The following is a 23,002-nucleotide window of genomic DNA, read 5'->3' as shown; positions in this document are numbered from 1 at the left end:
TTGATGGAGAGATTCCCAGTCTGTCCTCAGCTGCAAAAAACAGCTTCAGGGAATGAAGGAGGATCTTTGCACGGGTTGGTTAGAGTTACTGATTGGTTAGATAAGGAGTGTCCCAGTCCCTCCCCCCGACAAGACTTCTGATTTTGTCCATTTGTCAATCACCAGCCTTTGTGCAATGTCACGCAAGGGCCGGCTTTAGGGACCGTCTCCAAATTGCGCACCAAACGTAGAGTCTCTGAAAGGCACCGGGTAAAGAGCTGTCATTTTGCACCACGCTCCTTAAAGCCGAGCTGTTGATTAATCGCGGAGTCGGAGCGGTCCTGCCAGTCTCACTGAGCTATTGGACCGGGATGGTGCTGTGCAAATCCGGGCGTGTGTTGCGGGCGCTGATCGCAGTTCTGGCGCTGGGTTGGGCTGCAGGTAAGAGGAGAGGGTCGGGACTGTCTGTTCCAAACCTGCACCCAGGGGCTGAGGGCAGGGGGCATGTCAGGAGAGACCCGTGCACCTATCTCCAGAGTTAAAGGGCCCTCGAAAGATCGCCAGGTACTTTATTCAAAGTGCAGGAACTGCACTGATCTCTGAATTCAGTCTAACCAGCCCTGAGCTGGGATCCCAGCCCAGAAATCACCCCCCTGTTGATCTGCTCTGTAGAATCATAGAATCTTACAGCACAGAAGGAGGCAATTCGGCCCATCGTGCTGGCTCTTTGAAAGAGCTGTCCAGTTTGACCCACTCCCCTGCTCTTTCCCCATAGCCCTGCAAATTCTTCCTTTTTAAGTACAGATCCAATTCCCCTTTGAAAGTTACTGAGTTTTTTTGTATTCGTTCATGGGATGTGGGCGTCGCTGGCGAGGCCGGCATTTATTGCCCATCCCTAATTGCCCTTGAGAAGGTGGTGGTGAGCTGCCTTCTTGAACCGCTGCAGTCCGTGTGGTGAAGGTTCTCCCACAGTGCTGTTAGGAAGGGAGTTCCAGGATTTTGACCCAGCGACAATGAAGGAACAGCGATATATTTCCAAGTTGGGATGGTGTGTGACTTGGAGGGGAACGTGCAGGTGGTGTTGCTCCCATGTACCTGCTGCTCTTGTCCTTCTAGGTGGTAAGTGGAGAGTATTCCATCACACTCCTGACTTGTGCCTTGTGGATGGTGGAAAGGCTTTGTGGAGTCAGGAGGTGAGTCACTCGTCGCAGAATACCCAGCCTCTGACCTGCTCTTGTAGCCACAGTATTTATATGGCTGGTCCAGTTAAGTTTCTGGTCAGTGGTGACCCCCAGGATGTTGATGGTGGGGAATTCGGCAATGGTAATGCCGTTGAATGTCAAGGGGAGGTGGCTAGACTCTCTCTTGTTGGAGATGGTCATTGCCTGGCACTTGTCTGGCACGAATGTTACTTGCCACTTATGAGCCCAAGCCTGGATGTTGTCCAAGTCTTGCTGCATGTGAGCATGGACTGCTTCATTTTCTGAGGGGTTGCGAATGGAACTGAACACTGTGCAATCATCAGCGAACATCCCCATTTCTGACCTTATGATGGAGGAGAGGTCATTGATGAAGCAGCTGAAGATGGTTGGGCCTAGGACACTGCCCTGAGGAACTCCTGCAGCAGTGTCCTGGCACTGAGATGATTGGCTTCCAACAACCACTACCATCTTCCTTTGTGCTAGGTATGACTCCAGCCACTGGATGTTTTTCCCCCTGATTCCCATTGACTTCAATTTTACTGGGGCTCCTTGGTGCCACACTCAGTCAAATGCTGCCTTGATGTCAAGTGTAGTCACTCTCTCCTCATCTCTGGAATTCAGCTCTTTTGTCCATCTTTGGACCAAGGCTGTAATGAGGTCTGGAGCCGAGTGGTCCTGGCGGAACCCAAACTGAGCATTGGTGTGCAGGTTATTGGTGAGTAAGTGCCGCTTGATAGCACTGTCGATGACACCTTCCATCACTTTGCTGATGATTGAGAGTAGATTGAGTCCGAGATGGATCACCCACTTGTCACCTCTGGCTGAAGATGGTTGCAAACGCTTCAGCCTTGTCTTTTGCACTCACGTGCTGGGCTCTGCCATCATTGTAGATGGAGATGTTCACAGAGCCTCCTCCTCCCGTTAGTTGTTTAATTGTCCACCACCGTTCATGACTGGATGTGGCAGGACTGCAGAGCTTTGATCTGATCTGTTGGTTGTGGAACCGCTTAGCTCTGTCTATAGCAAGTTGCTTCCGCTGTTTAGCATGCAAGTAGACCTGTGTTGTAGCTTCACCAGGTTGGCACCTCATTTTTAGGTACGCCTGGTGCTGCTCCTGGCATGCTCTTCTGCACTCCTCATTGAACCAGGATTGATCCCCTGGCTTGTTGGTAATGGTAGAGTGAAGAATATACTGGACCATGAAGTTACAGATTGTGCTGGAATACAATTCTGCTGCTGCTGATGGCTCACAGCGCCTCATGGATGCCCAGTTTTGAGCTGCTGGATCTGTTCTGAATCTATCCCTTTTAGCATGGTGGTAGTGCCACACAACACGTTGGATGGTGTCCTCAGTGTGAAGACGGGACTTGGTCTCCACGAGGACTGTGCGGTGGTCACTCCTACCAATATTGTCATGGACAGATGCATCTGTGACAGGTAGATTGGTGAGGACGAGGTCAAGTAGGTTTTTTCCCTCGTGTTGGTTCGCTCACCACCTGCCGTAGGCCCAGTCTGGCAGCTATGTCCTTCAGGACTCGGCCATCTAGGTCAGTAGTGGTGCTCTCGAGCCACTCTTGGTGATGGACATTGAAGTCCCCCACCCAGAGTAAATTTTGTGCCCTTGCTACCCTCAGTGCTTCCTCCAAGTGGTGCTCAACATGGAGGAGGACTGATTCATCAGCTGAGGGAGGACGGTAGGTGGTAATCAGCAGAAGGTTTCTTGCCCATGTTTGACCTGATGCCATGAGATTTCATGACTGTATATCACTTTACCGCCACCTCTGGTGGGTCTGTCCTGCCGGTGGGACAGGACATACCCAGGGATGGTGATGGAAGAGTCTGGGACGTTGGCTGAAAGGTATGATTCTGTGCATGCGGCTATGTCAGGCTGTTGCTTGACTAGTCTGTGGGACAGTTCTCCTAATTTTGGCACAAGTCCCCAGATGTTAGTGAGGAGGACTTTTCAGGGTCGACTGGGTTTGGTTTGCCTTTGTCATGTCTGGTGGTCCGTCAGGTTTTATGCTTATTATGACTTTTTGTGGTGAGATTGAACAACTGAGTGGCTTGCTCGGCCATTTCAGAGGGTGATTAAGAATCAACCACATTGCTGTGGGATTGGAGTCACATATAGGCCAGACCGGGTAAGGACGACAGATTTCCTTCCCTAAAGGATGTTAGTGAACCACTATTAATATTCCTATTAATTAATTTTAATAGGAACATAGGAATTTCTAGACAAGAGAAGACCAAGCTCCAACTGGTTCGCCTTCCAACGCCCTGTTGTAAAATATAAAAATAGCTTCACGAGGCTTCCGCATGAATTAACAAAAATGCGCTGTGCAATAATGGTACAAGGAAGTGATTTTGGTGTAAACTGAATAAACTCAACCCCATTTCCATTTTCTTGACTGAAGCTTTTTCAATTGCATAAACCATACACCAGCTCACATTGTTCACTAGTTCATCAGGGAACCTGTTCCATAGATTGACCACTTTCTTACTGGATTAAAAAAATTGCTTGTTAAGATTTTGTTCAAGATATAAAATGAGAACCTAGCAGAATTGTGCAGAGGAGTTAAGGGGAAGTTGAATTATTAACTCCAGTTCAGACCTGTCGGTTCGTGATGTGACGAATAATAACAGTTCCTATTCTGCCAGAATGTGTTTTTTAAAAAAAAAGTTGAAATAAGTAATTTGGAAAACTAATTTAAATATCTGAATTAAGCAATATTTTTTTCTCATATCAGAAACATGCCCTTGATAACACTGGGAATATTTTAATAACTTTTCATTTCGCAAGATCACAAGATTTGGCCCATCCAAGTTCATCCACCCAGAAAGATTCTGAACTTCTCCTATTTCAGGATCCAGTTCTTTCTTTAGAGATTCCAGGGTTTTTGCCTCCACTATTGTTCCTGGAAATTTATTCCCTACATTGACCACTCTTTGTGTGAAGAAGAATTTCCTGATATCAATCCTCGAATTTATCTTTTACTAGTTTGAACCTGTGCCTCTTTATCCTAGTCTCGCTATTTAATTTCTGGATTTATCTGTTCCATTTCCTCAACTATCGCATATCCCTCTCTAAGATCACCTCTCAGTCGCCTCTTTACAAGACTGAAAACCCTAAGTCTCTCCGGTCTTTCCCTGTAACTCAGACCCCTGACTCTAGGGAACAGCCTCCAGTCTCCTCTCTGCTCTGCTTCCAACCCTTGAATGTCTCCCCTGTGTCTCAACAACTAGAACTGGACAGAGTATTGGACCAGAGTGCTCTACAATTTGATTGTGACTTCCTCTGACTTGTATTCTACTGTTCTGGCTCTGTAGTGCAACATTCTATTGGCTTTGTTGATTGCTGCTCTGCATTGGTTGGCCATGTTTAATGTTGAGTCTAAGATGCCTAAACCTCAAGCTTCATCCTTGACTCGGTCAGCACCATTCATCACGTACATGTGCTCCTTATTTATCCATCCTATTTGCAGAAATTTACATTTGTCTGCATTGAATTTCATCTGTCATTACTCTGCCCACTTACATTTCTGTCCAGCTCAACTCTAATTCCACTGCCCTTCCTAGTTTTGTATCATCACTAAATCTCACCACTTTGCATCGAGTTTCTGAATCTAGGTCGCTTATGTAAATTAATGCAGTGCTGAGGGAGTCCTGCACTGTCGGAGGTGCCGTCTTTTGGATGAGACGTTAAACCGAGGCCCCTTCTGCCCTCTCGGGTGGACGTAAAAGATCCCACGGCCACTATTTTGAAGGAGAGCAGAGGCGTTCTCCCCAGTGTCCCGGCCAATATTTATCCCTCAACCAATGTCTCTAATGCACATTGACATTGCTGTTTGTGGGACCTTGCTGTGAACAAATTAGCTGTTCCGTTTCCTACATTACAATAATGAATTCACTTCAGAAGTACTTAATTGGCTGTAAAGCGCATTGGGATGTCTTGAGTTCATGAAAGGCGCTAAATAAAAGCAAGTTCTTTCTTTGCTTCTAATGGGTCTGTAGCTGCCTGTGTCTGTTCTGTCCCCTTTTTTGAATATGGGCACCACATTAGCCTGGTTACAATCCACTGGGACCTCCCCAGTGTCCAGTCACTCTCTCATAATGGTTGTCAATGCCTCACAAATCTCTTCCCGAGTCTCTCTCAGCCCTCAGGGATAAATCCATCTACCCCTGTGGACCTACTTCTTTTGAGCGCTTTTGGTCTGTCTACTACAACAACAACTTGCATTGAGACAGTACCTTTAATGTAGTAAAACGTCCCAAGACTCTTCACAGGAGCGTAATCAGACAAAATTTGACACTGAGCCACATAAGGAGATATTAGGACAGGTGAGCAAAAGCTTGGTCAAAGAGGTAGGTTTTAAGGAGCAGAGAGAGGTGGAGAGGTTTAGGGAGGGGATTCCAGAGCTGAGGGCCGAGGCAGCTGAAGGCACGGCCGCCAATGGTGGAGCGATTAAAATCGGGGATGTGCAAGAGGCCAGAATTGGAGGAGCGCAGAGATCTCGGAGGGTTGTAGGGCTGGAGGAGGTTACAGAGATAGGGAGGGGCGAGGGCCATGGAGGGATTTGAAAACCAGGATGAGAATTTTAAAATCGAGGCGTTCCCAGACCGGACAACTCAAATGTTTAGCAGCAACTTGTATCAGAAGCGGACAATTAATCCCACACTCAACTCAGACGTTCACTGATCAATTGATCCTCCAGCAGTGTGCAGATGTACGCACCCAGCTCCTGGCATTTGACCATTTTCACGGGCCTGTGTTGTTAATAGGAGGCCCGGAGGGCTCGTTTCTCAATGGGTGCAGTTGATGGAGAGATTCCCAGTCTGTCCTCAGCTGCAAACAACAGCTTCAGGGAATGAAGGAGGATCTTTGCACGGGTTGGCTAGAGTTTCTGACTGGGTAGATAACGAGTGTCCCAGTCCCTCCTCTAACTCTCCCCGCCCCGCAAGGCTTTTGATTTTGGACATTTGGTCATTCACCAACCCTTGTGCAATGTGGCTCAATGGCCGGCTTTAGGGACCGTCTCCAAATTCCGCACCAAACGTAGAGTCTCTGAAAGGCACCGGGTAAAGAGCTGTCATTGGCCATGGAGGGATTTGAACACAAGGATGAGAATGTTAAAATCAGTGACCTCCATCTCATTTATTTACATCAAAGTCATTGATTTTACTCAGGTTATTTCTGTTTGGGGAGGCAATTTGCTCAAACCGTCCCTTGAGGCCACTTGGAGGAAGCAATCATTCAGAATATTTACTATTCTGCCCGTCTATGGTTCCCTGTCAGCTCTCTTGCTGCTGTAGGACTGAAGGAGGTTGTCATTTCGGGGCTGAGTCCAATCTGCACCACCCTGGACTATCCCCGAGTGATTTGATCTTTGTACCGAGGGTAACGTTTATTGCCACACAATTTGCGGTGGCAGCAGCTGAGTCACAATCCCTTAAAGTAAAAGGGGAAACTGAAATAAGAACAGAAAATGGTGGCAATAATCAGCAAGCCAGTCAGTATCCGTGAAGAGAAAAGGCAGGTTACGATGCTTTGGGTGTGTGCCTTTCACCAGACTGGAGGCGAGGAGATAAACAGAGAGAAAGAAAGGACTCGTATTTATATCGTGCCTTTCATCACCTCAGGGCATCCCAAAGTGCTTTACAGCCAATGAAGTACTTTTTGAAATGCAGCAGCCAATCTGTGCACAGCAAGATCCCACAAACAGCAATGTGATAATGACCGGATAATCTGTTTTTTAGTGATGTTGATTGAGGGATCAATATTGGCCAAGATACCAGGGAGAACTCCACTGCTCTTCTTTGAAATAGTGACCTTGGGATCTTCTCCGTCCACCCGAGAGGGCAGACAGGGCCCTCGGTTTAACATCGCAACCGAAAGACAACACATCTGACCATGTAGCATTCCCTCAGTACTGGCACCAGGAGTGTCAACCTGGATTATGGGCTCAAGTCTCTGGAGTGGGACTTGAACCCACCACCTTCTGACTCAGAGGCCGGAGTGCTACTCACTGAGCCACGGTTAACAGCTGATGATCGAAAACTGAAAAAGGAGGAGGTCAGAAACTGAAATCTGTGACTTTACAACAGTGACCACACTTCAAAAGTACTTCATTGGCTGTAAAGTGTTTTGGGATGTTGTGACAGGCGCTATATAAATGCAAGTTCTTTTTCATTATTGACGTATTGTTTTTATTTCAGGAGACAAAGAGGGTCCTCCAATCATTGTCACAAAGTATGGGCAACTGGAGGGGAAGCAGGTCTCCGTGAAGGGGTCTCCCAAACCCGTCTATAACTATCTCGCCGTCCCTTTTGCAAAACCACCAATTGGTTCCTTGAGATTCACCGCTCCCCAGGCAGCAGAAGCATGGACCGGTACCAGAAAGGCCACCAATTACGCTCCAGGGTAAGAATGGCGAACAAGGATGGCCAACTCTGGTTGGACATAATTCCTGGAGGTGTCATCACATGACCTCCTACCACCAGTCCCCTCGTCCCCCCACACGCACGCCCGCCATTGGTCGCCCAACACGCCCGCCATTGGTCGCCCAACACGTCCATCCTTGCGACGCCTCACCTTCCCACAGCCAATCGGAAAGCGAACAGACTCTTTGTTACCCGATTGGATGATTCTTGACTGTCAGTCAAACAGCCTTTCCCCCGCAATCTCCAATATTTTTATAACTAATAAACAAACAAAAGTGTTCAAAGAAATTTTTTTTAAAAAACGCTTTTATTTTTAACACCCCTATGATTGTTCTCCCGGGTTTTTGCTTCCAGCAGTGTCCTGGAGATTTAGTCTATAATTCCTGGAGACTCCAGGACAATCCTGGAGGGTTGGCATCCCTAGAATGGGCGTAAGAGGGCTGCTGTTAGATCTTAGTTGGAATCAACCAATCGGCCCCTTTGCTTCACAGTTTTGACTCCTCCAGAGGCGCCATCTTACCTCGCCCTTCCACAGATTCCTCCGTCACAACAGCGAACGCACTCCAGAGTTTTTACCTCCACTCCACTCCACTCCCCTGCCCAGAGATGCTTGGGGTCAGCAATCCCCCCATCGCTCAATGCCCCCCCGCTCCCCCCACCAACCCAGTCTGACTAGGCCCACGACAGTGCAAACAGTGCATGCTTCCCACCCCCACCACCCCTGCTAGAAACTGCACCTGTGATCCCCTGAGGACAGGTTCGGGCTTAGTTGTGATGCCCACAGTGTCAAATAGCCAGTTGACATTCACACGAAGAATGGTCCCTTGGATGTGACACTGTAGGGTGGCTGTTACCCACGAACCCCAACCCCAGTAAAAGGAGGAGGGGAGAAAAATAAAATGCTGGTGTCTCTGCCTTGTAATCTGAGAGGCCAGAGTTGGTTTTGTTCTCATTCCAGTTTTCCTCTGCTGTTTCCGGGTTTGACTGATGACGAACTGTCAGTCTTGGTCCAGCCCCTCTCCTCCTAATCCTTTCCTCTGTCACCCAGCTCCATGAGGCTGCCCTCACAGTGTCGGCCGAGGCTCAGTGGGGAGCAGCCTCGGAGTCAGAAGGTCACGGGTTCAAGCCCTCACTCCAGAGACTCCAGCATCCGATCCAGGGCTGACCCTCCCAGTGCCAGTGCTGAGGGAAAGCTTCACTGTCGGCAGTGCTGTCTTTCGGGTAAGATGTTAAACCGAGATCTCACCTGCTTGTTCAGGTGTCTTAGGCCAATGTTCTTCCCTAAATTAACGTGACATTAATCCCATTTCTGTTCACAGAAAGTGGTAACTTTGGGAGGTTTTATTTGCTGGAAAAGCTGCATTTATTGCCCATCCCTAGTTGCCTTCAAAAAGTCAAGCACTTTGCTAACTCACAAATTACCTGACTTACTGAATTCAGTCTCACCAATGGTGGGACTTGAACTCAGAGTTGCTTGGCCAGTATCATCGCCCTCACACTGCCAGACCCACTGATGTAAATAGCACTCTGAAACATGTGAGGCTGTTTCTCTCTCTCACATCCCAGGTGTCTACAAGATGCAAAGCTGTTTGAGATGATCAAAGATGTGATCCAAATAGATCTGCAGTTCAGCACGTTCAGCGAGGACTGCCTGTATCTGAATGTACACACCCCTGTCGGGCCAAAGGACAGGAGCAGTCGACTGCCCGTGAGTACACCGCTGACTTTAACCCTTCCCAGACCAATGATGAACCATCAGGGGCCGGCAAGGTGTGGTCCTGCACCAGAGACAGTCCGGCACGTTGTGCTATGGGCTGATGGAACGGGAGGTTATAGCCACGACACACCGAGCTCCCGATCTCAGTCCATGGGTTTGGTGCCGAGCCCCACAGGTCCCAGGTTCAACCCCCAGCCAGTGCTGAGTTAGCTGATCTCAGCTGGAGCAGGACTTGGGGGGACACCACAGTTAGCTTCATTATCCCTGAGTTAGGAAGGAGAGGAATCAGCCAAGATTCCCATTCCTTACAGCTCGGGTGTCAGCCTTGGCTCAGTGGGTAGCACTCTGGCCTCAGAGTTAGAAGGTCACGGGTTCAAGCCCCACTCCAGAAACTTCAGCACAAAACCTCGGCTGACACTCCCAGTGCCAGTACTGAGGGAGTGCTGCACTGTTGGAGGTGCTGTCTTTTGGATGAGATGTTAAACGTCTGCCCTCTTGGGTAGATGTAAAAGATGCCACGGCACTATTCAAAGAAGAGCAGGGGAGTTCTCCCGCTGTTTATGGGAGAACCCCCCTGTTTGTGGGAGTATCTATTTATGGGATCTTGCTGTGTGCGAATTGGTTGTCATGTTTCCTACATTACAACAGTGACCTCACATAAAAAGTACTTCATTGGATGTAACGCCCTTTGGGAGGTCCTGAGGTTGTGAAAGGGGCTCTATAAATGCAAGTTCTTCTTCTCATTGGGGGGATATCACATGAGGATAAGACGGGGCTCCGCGATGATGTCCCTGTGATGAGTAACCGACCATCACACAACATCGAGGCTCAGACATCGAGAGAGAGGCCACTTGTGTAAGAAGCTGGAAGCCACGTTTGTCGATCGAGGAAGATTCGGGTGGATTGCGGAGGGTCGAAGGGGTGGGTGTAACTCTCTGGGAGGAGTTACTCACTGCCATCACAGATTGGCTCAGGTACCCCGGCCTTCCAGCGGTTAGGAATGGGATATCACAGCCCAGTGCTAGTTGGCATGCCAAGGACCAGCACCAATCAGGAGTCAAGATTTTCTGAGCTGTGAAGAAGAACATTAATTTCTATCGAGCCTTTCACCACCTCAGGACGTCCCAAAGCACTTTACAGCCAATGAAGTACTTTTGAAATGTAGCCACTGTTGTAATATAGAGAAACACAACATTTTACACACAGCAAGATCCCACAAACAACAGAGATATAAATGACCAGATAATCTGTTTTTTAGTGGTGTTGGTTGAGGGATAAACATTGGCCAGGATACTGGGGAGAACTCCCCTGATCCATGGGATCTTTTACGTCCACCTGAGGGGGGCAGACGGTGCCTCAGTTTAATGTCTCATCATGAAAGTCGGCACCTCAGACAGTGCAGCACTCCCTCAGTACAGCACCGAGGTGTCAGCCTGGATTTTATGTTCCAGTCTCTGGAGTGGGACTTGAACCCACCATCTTCTGATTCAGTCGGTGAGAGGAGGACCCATTGAGCCAAGGCTGACCTGTGGATGTGGAGGAAATGCCTTAAGACTGTGGGGAGAGTGCCTTACACTGAATGCACCCCCTCGGTCGAGCAGCAAACTCACTTAGTTACTTTTGGGGTAATTTTAACTTATGGAGGTATCAGCTCGGCCTCCCATTGTACTCCCCGCCCTGATCTTCCTTGCCGTTGAAGTCGGTGCGAAGGACAATCTGGCGGGTTGTGTAACCGTCAGCCCGTCTGATATCGCCCGTTTACCACCCAGAGTTAAAATGACCCATTTTGTCTCCGCACCGAGGACTATAATAAACTGAAACATTCCATAACTGAGGGAGAAGAACGGGTTTCACCAGAACAGCAATCGATATTCGACAGTGGCGAACCCTCAGACACCGCAGGCGGAGACGGTGGGCGTTTGTACAACTCTCGAACACATCTGGAACAGCCTTGTGTCTGTTGAATTACTTTGAGCCACAGTCACCGGTGTTATATCGGCAAACGCAGCAATCATTTTGGGCTGGAAGAGGTTACAGAGATGGGGAGGGCTGAGGTCATGGAGGTGATTTGAAAACAAGGATGAAAAATTTAACTTTGAGGCGTTTCCAGACTGGGAACCAATGTAGGTCAGTGAGCACAGGGGGTGATGGGTGAACGGGACTTGGTGCGAGTTAGGATACGGACAGCAGAGTTTTGGATGAGCTCAAGTTTGAGATGACTGAGTAGTTAATCAGCTTTTGGTGTTAGTTGAGTTGGGGGGGCGGGGGAGTGGGGTCTCTGAACTTGCTCTTTGAACAGTACCCTGCCATCTTAGGAACGAGAGGTGATCTCATTGAAACGTGTAAAATTCTTAGAGGCCTTGATGGGGTGGACGCTGAGAGGTTGTTTCTCCTGGCTGGAGAATCTAGAACTAGGGAGCATAGACGCAGGATAAGGGGTCGGCCACTCAGGACTGAGATGAGGAGAAATTTCTTCTCTCGGAGGGTCGTGAATCTTTGGAATTCTGTACCCCAGAGGGCTGTGGATGCTCAGACATTGACTGAGATCGATGGATCTTTGGACACACTCCATGTGTTGACCGTTCTTTGTGTTTGAAGAACCTCCTGATATCAGATCTAAATGTAACAACAGTCAGTGTTTGCTGCCTCTCTGCCCAACTGCTCATTGCTGTTAATCATTGATTGCATTTTTCTGATGGTCAAAGTTTGACCTTCGTTTCCCCGTTATGCCTGGACAAGAATTAATCCAAATCACAGAGATGGAAGGCCAGTGTTCCAGCACGTTCCATTATCCATTGATAAATAAAGCATTGGCCAGCATCACTGTAAGCATACGTGTTAACTCCCGACACTCTGCCCTGGGTGAGGGAGTGATCCACTTATTGGGTAAACTGATATTGCAAATTTTGTTAAGAGTCTCAGTTTCAGAGAGACTTCCATTCTGGGGCTGAGAAATTGGATTGCGTATCGTCTGTTTTTCAGGCTTAAAACGGGCACTCATTCTGCGCCGGGTATGCACCACACGCCATATTGGTTAGTGACCTGTAGTCGTCCGGCGGACACCGGGCTCATTACCTATGCAAATCAGGCCTGTTTCAGGCCACTTCCCCAAAATTGGTTGGCAACCATGTGCCATGTGACCTGTGGTTAGTTCCCTCAGGCTGTAGGGCATCCGAAAACAGCACATGCACGATGGGCTGATTGGCCTCCTCTTAAAGGGACTGCAGGACGCTGCTGCGGGAAAAAAGGTAGGTTCTTCACTTAGAGAGGGTGCAGGGGAGATTTACTAGAATGGTTCCAGGGATGAGGGACTTCAATTATGTGGAGAGACTGGAGAAGCTGGGGTTGTTCTCCTTAGAGCAGAGAAGGTTAAGGGGAGATTTAATTAGGGTGTTCAAATTCATGAGAGGTTTTGATAGAGTAAATAGGGAGCAATTGTTTCCAGTGGCAGCAGGGTCGGTAACCAGAGGACACAGATTTAAGGTGATCGGCAAAAGAACCAGAGGTGACATGCGGAAACATTTTGTTACGCAGCGAGTTATAATGATCTGGAATGCGCTGCCTGAAAGGGCGGTGGAAGCAGATTCAAAATTAACTTTCAAAAGGGAATTGGATAAATACTTGAAAAGGGAATATTTTCAGGGCGATGGGGAAAGAGCAGGGGAGTGGGACTAATTGGATAGCTCTTTCAAAGAGCCGGCACAGGCACGATGGGCTGAAGTTCTTTCAAGGATCCTCCTCCTGCTGTACCTACTATGGTGAGCAGCTGAAGATAGTTGGGCCGTGAGCACTGCCCTGAGGAGCTTCGGATGCGATATTCCAGGGCTGTGATGATTGGCCTCCGATAACCAAAGCCATCTCACTGTTTGTCAGGTATGGCTCCAGCCAGTGGGGAGTTTTTCCCTTGACCCACATTGACCTCCATTTTGCTAGGGCCCCTTGGTGCCAGATTTTGTGCTGCCAGGGTCAAATTAAGTGTCACTGTGCAGGTTATTAGTGAGTACATCCAGCTTAATGGAACCATCCTTGAATTGTTCCATCATTTTGGTGGTTGAGAAGAGGCTGATAGGGCAATAATCAGAAGGTTTAGATTTAAACTTGAAAGTGAGGATGAGATTTTCGAAGTCAACTTGCTGGGGCAGGGGAACTAATAGGATTTGGAGAGGATGGAGGAGGTGGGAGTGTGGGACTTTGTGGCTGAGGATGCAGGCTACGGTGTTCTGAATGAGCGGTAACTTGTGGTTGGATGGGGAGGTCGGCTCGGAGTGTTGTTGCAGAGCTCAAGATAATGGGAAATGTGGGTCTAGGGTTTTGGTGGAATTGGGCAGAGGTGGAAGGTGAAGTGGGTTGCTAGGTAGGAATACTGTTGGATAATAGAGCACTTCTCATTTTTTGATCTCCGATACTTCACGCAAGGGCCGTTCTTCATGGCGGAACCTACATGGTGAATGTTGGCAGGCCATTTGACTTCAGGCGTCAAAGCCTGACCTGGTCCTGTCCCGGCCTAATAAGTGCACATGGTGCTATTAATTCCTCTTCTCTTCACACCTCACTGCCCAAGCTCCGGGGTCACTGAGGACAATTGTCATGCCCCTAGGATTGTCCTGTCTGAAATCAGCTAACCCAGCACAGATCAGGAATGAAACCTGGGTCTTTCATCTTCTAGATTGGTGTTATTCAACAGCAACAACAACTACTTGCATTTATATAGCAACTTTAACGTAGTAAAACATCCCACGGCGCTTCATAGGAGCGATTATCAAACAAAATTTGACACCGAGCCACATAAGGAGATATTAGGACAGGTGACCAAAAGCTTGGTCAAAGAGGTAGGTTTTAAGGAGCGTCTTTAAGGAGGTGTAGAGAATGGAGAGGTTTAGGGAGGGAATTCCAGAGCTTAGGGCCTAGACAGCTGAAGGAAAGGCCATCAATGAGCGATTTAAAAATCGGGGATGCACAAGAGGCAAGAATTGGAGGAGCGCAGAGATCTCGGAGGGTTGTAGGGCTGGAGGAGGTTACAGAAATAGGGAGGCGTGAGGCCACGGAGGGATTTGAAAACAAGGATGAGAATTTTAAAATCAAGGCATTCCCAGACCGGGAGCCAATGTAGGTCAGCGAGCACAGCTTTCATCAGCTGAACCATCACATTATCTTCTATTCCAGTTTTCAATTTGTTCAGATAAATCAGAAAATATATAGCCATATTAATGTCACCTCCTTAGTCCCATTTTCTTCCCGATGGTGCACTATTCACCTTTCCTCAGTTTGGAGGGGGTGATCGGCATCATATCGAATTTTCACACTCTTCCCTGCCACAAGGCTATCCGTGCCTAGGTAGTATCATTCTACTTAGCGAGGTCAGTAGCACTGCAGGTTTCGGACACAAGTTGGCAGCGGAGCAGATGGCTGATCGGGCTCATTACCACAATTGCACGTTGCTGAGTTACTGTTACTGGAGGGCATGATGGTCTGTGTGTATTTTCACACCTCCTCCCCTCTGTACTGTTCTGTAATTAGCCACTTTAGTTAATGCTAGTTTGGGTCCTTATGATCTTTTCTGCCACCCCGGCCAAAGTAAAAGTTGACATTCCGACGTTGGGGCAGGCTGATATCATTGTCGTTTTATTACGTTCAAGGCGCTATATCGATGCAAGTTTTTTTTTATTCGTTGATGGGATGTGGGTGTCGCTGGCGAGGCCGGCATTTATTGCCCATCCCTAATTGCCCTTGAGAAGGTGGTGGTGAGCCGCCTTCTTGCACCGCTGCAGTCCGTGTGGTGACGATTCTCCCCCAGTGCTGTTAGGAAGGGAGTTCCAGGATTTTGACCCAGTGACGATGAAGGAACGGCGATATATTTCCAAGTCGGGATGGTGTGTGACTTGGAGGGGAACGTGCAGGTGGTGTTGTTCCCATGTGCCTGCTGCTCTTGTCCTTCTAGGTGGTAGAGGTCGCGGGTTTGGGAGGTGCTGTCGAAGAAGCCTTGGCGAGTTGCTGCAGTGCATCCTGTGGATGGTGCACACTGCAGCCACAGTGCGCCGGTGGTGAAGGGAGTGAATGTTTAGGGTGGTGGATAGAGTGCCAATCAAGTGGGCTGCTTTATCTTGGATGGTGTTGAGCTTCTTGAGTGTTGTTGGAGCTGCACTCATCCAAGTAAGTGGAGAGTATTCCATCACACTCCTGACTTGTGCCTTGTAGATGGTGGAAAGGCTTTGGGGAGTCTGGAGGTGAGTCCCTCGCCGCAGAATACCCAGCCTCTGACCTGCTCTCGTAGCCATAGTATTTATGTGGCTGGTCCAGTTGACTTTCTGGTCAATGGTGACCCCCAGGATGTTGATGGTGGGGGTTTTGGTGATGGTAATGCCGTTGAATGTCAAGGGGAGGTGGTTAGACTCTCTCTTGTTGGAGATGGTCATTGCCTGGCACTTATCTGGCGTGAATGTTACTTGCCACTTATGAGCCCAAGCCTGGATGTTGTCCAGGTCTTGCTGCATGCGGGCACGGACTGCTTCATTATCTGAGGGGTTGCAAATGGAACTGAACACTGTGCAATCATCAGCGAACATCCCCACTTCTGACCTTATGATGGAGGGAAGGTCATTGATGAAGCAGCTGAAGATGGTTGGACCTCGGACACTGCCCTGAGGAACTCCTGCAGCAATGCCCTGGGCTGAGATGATTGGCCTCCAACAACCACTACCATCTTCCTTTGTGGTAGGTATGATTCCAGCCACTGGAGAGTTTTCCCCCTGATTCCCATTGACTTCAATTTTACTAGGGCTCCTTGGTGCCACACTCGGTCAAATGCTGCCTTGATGTCAAGGGCAGTCACTCTCACCTCACCTCTGGAATTCAGCTCTTTTGTCCATGTTTGGACCAAGGCTGTAATGAGGTCTGGAGCCGAGTGGTCCTGGCGGAACCTAAACTGAACATCGGTGAGCAGGTTATTGGTGAGTAAGTGCCGCTTGATAGCACTGTCGACGACACCTTCCATCACTTTGCTGATGATTGAGAGTAGACTGATGTGGCGGTAATTGGCCAGTGCACAGTGGCTGCAGTGTGTACCATTCACAGGATGCACTGCAGCAACTCGCCATGGCTTCTTTGACAGTACCTCCCAAACCCGTGACCTCTACCACCTAGAAGGACAAGACCAGCAGGTACATGGGAACAACACCACCTGCACGTTCCCCTCCAATTCACACACCATCCCGACTTGGAAATATATCGCCGTTCCTTCATCGTCGCTGGGTCAAAATCCTGGAACTCCCTTCCTAACAGCACTGTGGGAGAACCGTCACCACACGGACTGCAGCGGTTCAAGAAGGCGGCTCACCACCACCTTCTCAAGGGCAATTAGGGATGGGCAATAAATGCCGGCCTCGCCAGCGACACCCACATCCCATGAACGAATAAAAAAAAAAGTTGTTGTTGAGTAACTGTCATGGCCGCCATCCACGCACAGGAATTGCTCTGTCGGCTGACCCACGTTGTGTTCTGTGTTTCTTGGATGTGATCAGAGAACTGCCTCTCCCTGGAGTAGACTATAGACCACCCCCCCCGCCCCCCCCACCTCACCGCAAGTACTGAGACAGTGTGACAGTCAGCAGTGTGCTGTGGAATGTTGATACTGCCCACTGTTTCAGTTGCTCTGTGGCTGAAGGAACCTGTGCCAGCAGGATGCAGGGCGGACTGTTGCTGATATTTACTCATGATGTAACTTCTTATTTTCCTTTCCTAGCATGTAGTTTTTTTTTAAAATGCTGCATGTTCCCTATCACATGGCCAGTGGGATGACTTTAGAGTTTCAATGCAAGGAAATGGATCCCAGAGCAAAAAAACATATCTTTCAGTACAGGCCAAAATCTATGCTTCAATGAAAGAAGAAACCAACTGGTGGGCAAGCTGGTGAACTGCTTTCTCTCCCTGCCCCCCCCACCCACCCCCAAACCAAGTTAATTCCTCTGCTCAGTGAAGTTTTCTAACCCAACGCAAGAAAGTCAGTTTGATGTTGTAATCTAGTTGTGAAATTACTGTAGATCTTTACAGTCCGAGGACTATTGTGTATTGGCATCCTGCAAATGTTTACAGAAATACTAGCTCACATTCTCGCCCAAGACTGCTTCTAAATTGAGTCAATCTGCGTGAAGTCAGCTGCCAGTGAAGCAGGCGCCTGAGAATTACTGATCTGATTTATTGACCGGATGTTTTATCTGGACGGGAACGCTGCCTCGTGAGACGGGATGGGACGTGCCGGCTGGAACGGGGGTCCCCAGCAGGCCGGCCTCTCCCTGATGTCTCGAGGGGACCGATTGTGTCCCGGACGTTTCCTACGTTTGCCGCTGGGGCCCTGTTCCTGGGCTGGAATCCCACCAAATCCCAGATACTTGTCGGAAAATTTTCTGACACCATCTCACTTTCTCGGTTAGGTTATGGTCTGGATCCACGGCGGTGCGTTCGCAGTAGGAAGTGCATTTATCTACGACGGATCCCCACTTGCAGCTTACGAGGATGTGGTGATCGTTGTAATTCAATATCGGCTGGGAATCTTTGGATTCCTCAGGTAAATGGAGACCTCTCACTCTCTACAATCTTTCTCATGTTTGTTCCAGCTTTTACAGCACTGACTCCCCAAGAGTTAGGTTTCCACGGACACTGACTGCCAGCACATGAACACTTCCATCAAACACTCCCAGGGCAGGTACGGCATGGGTTAGATACAGAGTAAAGCTCCCTCTACACTGTCCCATCAAACACTCCCAGGGCAGGTACAGCACGGGTTAGACACAGAGTAAAGCACCCTCTACACTGTCCCATCAAACACTCCCAGGGCAGGTACAGCACGGGTTAGATACAGAGTAAAGCACCCTCTACACTGTCCCATCAAACACTCCCAGGGCAGGTACAGCACGGGATAGATACAGAGTAAAGCTCCCTCTACACTGTCCCATCAAACACTCCCAGGGCAGGTACAGCACGGGTTAGATACAGAGTAAAGCACCCTCTACACTGTCCCATCAAACACTCCCAGGGCAGGTACAGCACGGGATAGATACAGAGTAAAGCTCCCTCTACACTGTCCCATCAAACACTCCCAGGGCAGGTACAGCACGGGTTAGATACAGAGTAAAGCTCCCTCTACACTGTCCCATCAAACACTCCCGGGGCAGGTACAGCACGGATTAGACACAGAATAAAGCTCCCTCTACACTGTCCCATCAAACACTCCCGGGGCAGGTACAGCACGGGTTAGATACAGAGTAAAGCTCCCTCTACACTGTCCCATCAAACACTCCCGGGGCAGGTACAGCACGGATTAGACACAGAATAAAGCTCCCTCTACACTGTCCCACTGTAGACATTAGTCCCATCCTCAGAGGAGAATTCAATGTGACATTTTTCTACTTTCTACACCAGCCGTATTATGTCCTCGCTGAATGAGATTTCAGTCACAAATTCAGGGCCGTTTTGGGCTGTTCGACCAGACACTCTATGGATTGTGTCGAGAATTAAAATTTTAGGTTGGGCCCTTCCAGGCAGAAGACTCTCTGAGAGGAGTCTGGACCGGGTCACATGGCTGAAAGGCCAGTCTCTAACCCACTGAGTTATCCAGTCCTCCCCCCGACTCCATAATTATTGCCTTAGAATTCTTACTCAGATGTTGGTATCTGTGCCGTACACTATTTCAGTTTGCTGTTTCCGCTCCCTTGATAGCTCCTGCTGGGCAGCATACAACAGCAGGTGAGCAGTGCTTCCCCCATGGAGTTTGATAGTCTCTGTATTGGTCGACAGTACCTTTCCTCATTAACTTGTACCTTTATCCTCTCCATCACCAAGACTGCCTACTTCCACCTCCGTAATATCGCCCGTCTCCGCCCCCTGCCTCAGCCCATCTGCTGCTGAACCCCTCATCCGTGCCTTTGTTACCTCCAGACTCGACTATTCCAGTGCTCTCCCGACCGGCCTCCCATCTTCCACCCTCCATAAACTTCAGTTCATTCAAAACTCTGCTGCCCCATATCCTAACTCGCACCAAGTCCCGTTCACCCATCACCCCTGTGCTCACTGACCTACATTGGTTCCCGATCCGGGAACCCCTCGATTTTAAAATTCTCATCCTTGTTTTCAAATCCTTCCATGCCCCTCCCTATCTCTGTAACCCCCTGCAGCCCTACAACACTTTGAGATCTCTGCGCTGCTCTAATTCCGGCCTCTTCTGCATCCCCGATTTTCATTGTCCCACCATTGGCGTTCGTGCCTTCAGTTGCCTGGGCCCTAAGCTCTGGAATTCCCTCCCTAAACCTCTCCGCCTCTCTCTCCTCCTTTAAGACGCTCCTTAAAACCTACCAAGCATTTGGTCACCTGTCCTAATATCTCCTTATGTGGCTCGGTGTCAATTTTTGTTTAATAATGCTCCTGTGAAGCGCCTTGGGACATTTTACTACGTTAAAGGCGCTATATAAATGCAAGTTGTTGTTGTTACAAGTCTTACACAGAGAAATGTGCGACTGCGTCTCTCCCTTTAGCACAGGGGATGAGCATCTACGCGGAAACTGGGGGCTGTTGGATCAAGTGGCTGCACTGGAGTGGGTTCAAGAAAACATAGAGAGCTTCGGAGGTGACCCAGGCTCGGTCACCATCTTTGGAGAATCTTCCGGAGCGATGAGTGTCTCGTTGCACGTACGTTGTTGGTCTTTGTTTCCGATTTTTCGGGTGTGTTGGGTTACACTTCCACAGGCCCAGGATGCAAGTCTCACCCGAGTGCCCATTCTTCAAGTCTGGGCCCAGACAATGAGCTTATTGGGCAATGAAGGGCATTGCATGTAGTTAAGACAGGAACCCACACGTGCTTTCCAGCAGAGGTACTAAACAGGGGTACAGTCTGCTGGATCGGCACCCCATCCACCACCTTAACCATTCACTCCCTCCACCACCGGCTCACTGTGGCTGCAGTGTGTACCATCCACAGGATGCACTGCAGCAACTCGCCAAGGCTTCTTCGACAGCACCTCCCAAACCCACGACCTCTACCACCTAGAAGGGCAAGAGCAGCAGGTACATGGGAACAACACCACCTGCACGTTCCCCTCCAAGTCACACACCGTCCCGACTTGGAAATATATCAGCCGTTCCTTCATCATCGCTGGGTCAAAATCCTGGAACTCCCTTCCCAACAGCACTGTGGGAGAACTGTCACCACACGGACTGCAGCGGTTCAAGAAGGCGGCTCACCATCACCTTCTCAAGGGGCAGCTGGGCATGAGCAATAAATGCCGGCCTTGCCAGTGACGCCCACATCCTGAGAATGAATTGCAGCTCTCCTGAGCACAGCAAACTCCAGAAAAGGCCCAGCTTGAACCTGGAATCTTCCTGCTCTGTATCGTTCAGTCCCATCCTAGTTGGTGCATTTAGTCACTGAGCTTTCGGGGGAGGGTTTAGCTTCTGACATCTCTCTTTTTTTGTTTCCCTTCCCTGGCCCCCGTTCGCCTCAACCCCATTACTTTGGCAGGAGAGGCGAGGACTGTTATTTTGGGTCAGTTTTGATTTGTTCCTTCTCTCCGCTCCCCCAGGTTGGATGAACTACTTTCTGAAGGTTCTATACTGAGCAATGTGTTCCTCACCCCCAGCCCAACCTGTGGTGGGACGCTGCCTCAGGAACATAGGAACAGGAGGAGGCCATTCAGCCCCTCCAGATTGTTCCGCTGTTCAATCAGGTCATGGCTGATCTGTATCTCAACTCTATTTTCCCGCCTTTGCTCCACATCCCTCGATACCCTCACCCCCAACAAAAATCTATCGATCTCAGACTTGAAAGCTCCAATTGACCCCCAGCATCCACAGCCTTTTGGGGAGACAGTTCCAGATTTCCACTACCTTTTGTGTGAAAAAGTGCTTCCTGACTTCACTCCTGAATGACCTGGCTCTAATTTTAAGTTTGTGCCCCTTTCTGGATTCCCCCCACCGGAGGAAATACTTTCTCTCTATCCACTCTATTTAATCCCCTTCATCATTTTAAACATCGCAATTAGATCACCCCTCAACCTTCTAAACTCAAGGGAATACAAGCCAAGTTTGTGCAACCTGTCCTCATAATTTAACCCTTTAAGCCCTGGTATTATTCTGGTGAATCTGCGCTGCACCCCCTCCAAGGCCAGTATCTCCTTCCTGAGGTGCGGTGCCCAGAACTGAACACAGTTCTCCAGATGGGCTCTGACCAAGGCTCTGTACAGCTGAAGCATCACTTCCTCACTGCTGAATTCCAATCCTAAAGGCCAGCATTCCATTAGCCGTCTTGATTATTGTTTCTTGTACAAAGGTTACAAGGCATCCTGTGGAGATGTGAGACCCCGCCCACCCAAGGTGGTCGGTCTGCAGTCCATCTGAAGTCTACAACCACCTGTGGTCCAACTACCTAGAAACAGACTAAGGCTTCCCATATCAGGACTCCCCGAGCTGATGGCCAATGTACTTTTCCTTTGTACAGATTATCTCTCCTTTGTCCTCTGGCCTGTTCCACAAGGCGATATCCGAAAGTGGCAGTGCTCTGATGGAAGGGACTGTAAATCTGGATCCGAAACCATTTGCACGGGTGAGTGATTTTAAAAAATAGTAAGTCATTTTTGACCATTTCACAGCGAGGAATTCCCATTTGATTTTAAAAAAAGCAAGGAGCCAACCAACTTAACAATATTAAAGGGCAGCAGCTAGAATCCCAATGGACCAAACTCCTTCCCATTCACTCCCAGTATACACAATTCCAATGGACCAAAGTCCTTCCCATTCACTCCCAGTGTACACAATCCCAATGGACCAAACTCCTTCCCCTTCACTCCCATTGTACAGAATGTCAATGGACTAAATCCCTTCCCATTGTACAGAATCCCATTGGACCAAGCCCCTTCCATTATACAGAAACCCAATGGACCAAACCCCTTCCCATTGTACAGAATCCCAGTGGACCAAACTCCTTCCCATTTACTCTATTGTACAGAATCCCAATGGACCAAACTCCTTCCCCTTCACTCCCATTGTACAGAATCTCAATGGACCAATCCCTTCCCATTGTACAGAATCTCAATGGACCAAATTCCTTCCCATTGTGTAGAATCCCATTGGACCAAACCCCTTCCCATTGTACAGAATCCCATTGGACCAAACCCCTTCCCATTGTACAGAATCCCATTGGACCAAACCCCTTCCCATTGTACAGAATCCCATTGGACCAAATCCCTTCCCATTGTACAGAATCCCATTGGACCAAATCCCTTCCCATTGTACAGAATCCCATTGGACCAAATCCCTTCCCATTGTACAGAATCCCATTGGACCAAACCCCTTCCCATTGTACAGAATCCCATTGGACCAAACCCCTTCCCATTGTACAGAATCCCATTGGACCAAACCCCTTCCTATTGTACAGAATCCCATTGGACCAAATCCCTTCCCATTGTACAGAATCCCATTGGACCAAACCCCTTCCCAATCACTCCCATTGCACAGAAACCCATTGGACCAAACCCCTTCCCATTGTATAGAATCCCAATGGATCAAACCCCTTCCCATTGTATAGAATCCCAATGGACCAAACACCTTCCCATTTACTTTCATAAAACATCTTAGACTCTATTTTAGAATCTCTTTGCCACATTATTGCTTGAGCTAAGAGACT

General features: G+C 48.9%; 1 protein-coding gene across 1 annotated transcript in view; it reads left to right on the top strand.

Moving 5' to 3' along the window:
* Nucleotides 1-303: 303 nt before the first annotated feature.
* Nucleotides 304-23,002, top strand: part of LOC137333826 (uncharacterized) — an 86,920-nt gene continuing 64,221 nt past the window's right edge. Inside the window, exons 1-6 of the mRNA XM_067998187.1 lie at nt 304-420; nt 7,395-7,599; nt 9,186-9,327; nt 17,763-17,896; nt 19,860-20,013; nt 21,818-21,922. Of these exons, the coding sequence (XP_067854288.1) occupies nt 351-420; nt 7,395-7,599; nt 9,186-9,327; nt 17,763-17,896; nt 19,860-20,013; nt 21,818-21,922 (810 nt within the window). The 5' untranslated portion in view covers nt 304-350. The remainder of the gene's footprint in view (nt 421-7,394; nt 7,600-9,185; nt 9,328-17,762; nt 17,897-19,859; nt 20,014-21,817; nt 21,923-23,002) is intronic.

The sequence above is a fragment of the Heptranchias perlo genome, chromosome 16 (assembly GCF_035084215.1).
Source record: "Heptranchias perlo isolate sHepPer1 chromosome 16, sHepPer1.hap1, whole genome shotgun sequence".
NCBI classification, from domain to species: domain Eukaryota; kingdom Metazoa; phylum Chordata; class Chondrichthyes; order Hexanchiformes; family Hexanchidae; genus Heptranchias; species Heptranchias perlo.
Note: the sequence above shows the minus strand (reverse complement) of the source record. Positions and strands in the feature narration are given on the sequence as shown.